Source organism: Bison bison, unplaced genomic scaffold, assembly GCF_000754665.1.
Source record: "Bison bison bison isolate TAMUID 2011002044 unplaced genomic scaffold, Bison_UMD1.0 scf7180017864043, whole genome shotgun sequence".
Lineage (NCBI taxonomy): Eukaryota > Metazoa > Chordata > Mammalia > Artiodactyla > Bovidae > Bison > Bison bison.
The window spans coordinates 7,448,085-7,452,327 of NW_011494615.1; the positions used below are offsets into that span (position 1 = coordinate 7,448,085).

At 46.0% G+C, this 4,243-nt stretch overlaps 1 protein-coding gene across 1 annotated transcript in view; it reads left to right on the forward strand.

Annotated features, from left to right (window-relative positions):
• The window catches only part of UBP1 (upstream binding protein 1 (LBP-1a)), a 60,435-nt gene extending 56,192 nt beyond the window's left edge, over window positions 1-4,243 (forward strand). Inside the window, exons 15-17 of the mRNA XM_010835580.1 lie at window positions 792-965; window positions 1,670-1,721; window positions 4,060-4,243. Of these exons, the coding sequence (XP_010833882.1) occupies window positions 792-965; window positions 1,670-1,721; window positions 4,060-4,097 (264 nt within the window). The 3' untranslated portion in view covers window positions 4,098-4,243. The remainder of the gene's footprint in view (window positions 1-791; window positions 966-1,669; window positions 1,722-4,059) is intronic.

A 4,243-nucleotide genomic window follows, 5' to 3' on the forward strand; every position in this document is an offset into this window, starting at 1 on the left:
CTGCGGAGTGGGTGGGGGCCGCCTGGTCGAGGCGGCCGCTGAGAGGCAGCGCCCTTCTCAGCTGTTCTGATTAAGTTTCATCTTATGAGAACGCGTGCAGGCCCTGCCCCAGAGCTCCTTATCCCTGTTTGGCTTTCATCAGTAGCTGAGCAGGACCTGCGTGGGCCCGGCTCCCTGCAGGTGTGCTGTCTCCGTGGGGCCCAGGGCTTCTCCGGAGCCAGCAGCCTCCGGGGCCCAGGGCTTCTCTGGAGCCAGCAGCCTCCTGGGCCTGGCGGCCGCTTCCTTAGCTTCTCTTGCACTGTCTTTCACACTGTTCTGAATCCTTTGGGGGACACGTAGGTTTTATTCTTTAAGATAAATTTCTAGTAGGTTTACTGAATCAAAAACTGTGACCTCTTTGGAGTTCTTTTTATATATTGCTAGAAACACTATTTTTGAAAACAACTTTATTTTGCTATAATTTATATATCATAAAATCCTTCCATTGCAAGTATACAGTTCAAGGGTAGTATATCCACAATCTGCAGCCATTGCCATCATCCAGTTTTAGTCTCATTGCTCCACAGTGATCCTCTGTGCCCATCTGTACTCTGTTCCTGTTTGCGTTTAATAAAAAATTATAACCACAGATATTTTTGTACAGGTTAATGTTAATTACATGTGTACGCATAAATAATATATTTAAATGGGTAGCAAGGGGGAAATACTCATCTTTTTTGTCTTATTTCTTTAGTACTTTGAAAGGTGTGACCTTCCCATAGATTAGGTGGAAAACAGATCAAAGATGACTGCTTAAAATGCTGTTCGTATTTTTTATTTCAGTTTATCATGCAATCTACTTGGAAGAAATGGTTGCCTCAGAAGTTGCTAGAAAACTTGCGCTGGTGTTTAATATTCCTTTCCACCAAATTAACCAGGTTTACAGACAGGGTCCCACTGGTATTCACATTCTTGTTAGTGATCAGGTAACTGGCATGCCCTTTCCTCCTTTACACTGGTGTTTGCTTTTGTATGTACTGCTGAAGAGCTGTAGGAAAACTCTGTGGCCTCTTTTGCCAGTACTCATGAGTCAGAGTTGGGAATCAAAATTGGGAGGAATTTATAACCAAGAGTTGAGGTGTCCTGGGTGGCAGAAGGAATGCAGATTAAGGAGAACCACGGCTCAGCTCCCACCAGCTTTGAACTCTGACACCGGTCATGGGGAGACTCCAAGTTCCTGGGGTTTTGACCCTTTTTATGTAAAAGCGAGGCATCTGGATGAGCTTTCCTTTTGTTTTCCTATCTGATGACTGGTGTTAAGAAGCAGGGTAGGAGGGCAGTTCTCCCTGTCCGTGTTCCGTGAGAAGCAAGCAGTGATGGAAGCGCAGCTGCAGCAGCTTTTCGTCCATGTCTGTGCCCGAGAGCCCGGTGGGGACCGCCCGCTGTGGGCCTACGGGTGCCGGGCCAGAGTGCGGGGACCCCCGTGAGTAGGAGGTCAGCACAGGGCAGGCCGCACACCAGGCGTAGGCCCGTGGCCTCACACAGCCTTCGTGAAGTGCCGTTTTGAATGTTGAGTCCTGTACTTGTGCAGCCATATGTGTGTTTTTATAGTTTTCTCTCACAAATTTTAATCTTTCCTAATCAGTTAAGACACTTGGATATTAATTATACGTCTGCTTTATCCTTCTAGATGGTTCAGAACTTTCAAGATGAGAGTTGTTTTTTATTCTCCACAGTAAAAGGTACTTTGCATGTGTGTGTGTGTCTTGAAATGCTAGAATCATGAAAGATGGCATGCCTGAAATCAGCAGTCATCTTGTGTCTGGCTTTGCAAATGCTGGTTTTACCAATCTTAAGTAAGTTTGAAAAATGAAGTCAGACACTGTCTCATGACAGAAACAGAAATTAGCGAATAAGAGGAGTCCATCCTTCTGGATGCCTGGAGAAAAATCCCAGTCTATTCAGCCAACCTTTCACTGAGCACCTCATGTCAGACACATGCTGTCAGTGCTGGAAAGGTCTTCCCCTGCTCTAGTGGGGAAAGCAAACCAGAAAAAGTCAACAGATGCACGCAAATTACAAATACGGAGTTTAGCTGCCATGAAGGAATGGGGAAGTGTGGTGCTCATGGACACAGGCGTCTGGGCTGGGCACACAGAGCTCTTAGGCGGTCTCTGAGGAGCAGCACCCAGGCGGGGCAAGGCTGTCGCAGAGAAAGGAGCTGGGCTGCTCTGGAGGCCTGCGGGCCAGCAAAGCAGGAGCCAAGTCTGGTAGGCAGTGTAGTGGTGGGAGCTTAGACTTTGAAATGCACTGCAAAGTCAGTGATTTGTTTGTAAACAAATGAATAATGTGAGTACGTTTGTCTTTTCTTCCACTGTTCCAACTCTGTAGAGACAGAAGGTGGGAGAAGTGGAGGCGGGAGGTGTCATCTAGGCCAGAGGGGAGGGGGTTTTGGACAGTGACAGGGCCTGCTGAGCCCAACACGGGAGGAGCAGCGGCCGTGACTCTTACAGGAGCAGCTGCGCAGGCGGTGGCCACAGTGGAGGGGAAGGTAGCGTTGAGAGCGCCTCCAACCCTCTCTGGGCTGCTGCGCGTGACTTGGGACAGATGGTTGCTGGGGGTGTCATCAGAGCAGTGGACAAGAAGGCAGCTGGAGCTGGCAAGGTTTCCCACCTCTGGCTAGCAAGCTCAGAAGGCTGAGTGAATATTATCACCCTAGTTAATCAGGGGTGGAAGAACAGTCTCAGAACTATTTGTGTCAATTGGTCATTTAATAGTAAAAAGTCTGCTTAGTGGTAACAATGTATCATAAAACTTTCAGAAGGAAAGGAGACTTGTGGACCATTTGTGTGTGGCAGGATTTTAAAATGTAAACAACTTGATTAAATATGTCACAGAATTTGAGATCCATTAAAAAATGTTTGCAAAAAGTTGAGATTTCATTTTAGGACATGGCAATGTCCAGTTAATTATACCCGCTGGGGCTGGCAGGAGATACTTGGATTTCAGATGTAATTTAACCTTCAGCGTGTCTTTGGTGATTCAAAGCTATAGAAATCCTTCAGGTTATGGAGGGAGAGAATGTGAAGAGCAGGCCCAGATGGGGCTCAAGAGACTTCCAGTTAAAGGGTTAGTTAAAGGGTTAGTTAAAGGAGGGTTTCTTAAATGTCAAGTTATTATGAGAAGAGACCTTTAAGATCTAAATCCAGTCTTAGCAAGAAAACTGCACCTCAAAGAGCAAGATGTCCTGTGTCACTTTTTCCTGGTAAGTCACTCAAAAGAGTAGCCTCCCTCGAAGCGAGGGGCTGAACTGAGGCCTTCACCCTGCTGGACATGCCTCAAGCCAGCAAGGTACCTGCAGGGCTGTTGAGACTGTGAACTGACCCCCTGCTGTTTTCTGTACACAGCCCTGTTAAGACTAGCACCCTTTCCTCTGTTTTTCATTCTCAAAGCAATAGTGTTTAGTCTGCAAAACTGACACCGTCTGTAACAAAGGCAGTTCAGAGCGTGTGGCTGTGTCCTGTGACGGCAGCGCGCGTCTAGTGTAAGGCATCACAGGATGCCCCCCATCTCAGTGTCCTGGTTTTAGACGTTTGTCCTTATGACAGATTTCATTTGTTCCTTGATGAATGCGTGCAGTGCTTCTCGCCATCTCCTGAAAAACACTAGGCCAGCAGGCAAAGCTGGTGATTATTAATTATTCCAGAAAAGGTGGGTATAAGTATCCAGTTTATTCGATGGTCTCTGCCATGTGCTCAGACAAGCGGCAGAGGGAGTGTGGACATGATGTTTTGGGGCGGGGGGCTGGAGCAGGTTAATCAGCTTTTTTCATCTACAATACTCTGAGCTGGGCTAGGAGGCTGTAGGGTGAGAGCAATGTTTAATATTTTCTTTTCTTTTTTTTTTTTAGTGAGTTATGTTTTTAGATTTATTTTTAATCAAAGGATACTTGCATTACAATATTGGTTTCATTTCTGCATACATCAATATGAACTAGCTCAATTTAGTCTTGATTCTCCAGTCTAGTAAAAAAACAAAAACAAAAACGTCGAGCGGTAACGTCCCTTCCTTTTTCCGCAGCTGAAAATGGTGGTGGCGTCCACATCATTTTGAAGTGACGTCTTCCGTAGTCTGAACTCTATTCAGCACCAAATAAAAGTCACGCTTAAAAGTGTGTGAAGACTGAATCCAAGAAGTCTTGGGATTGGATTTTACCGTATGAAATGTTTCATATTGAAAACATAGGATGACCTTTCTAATGAGC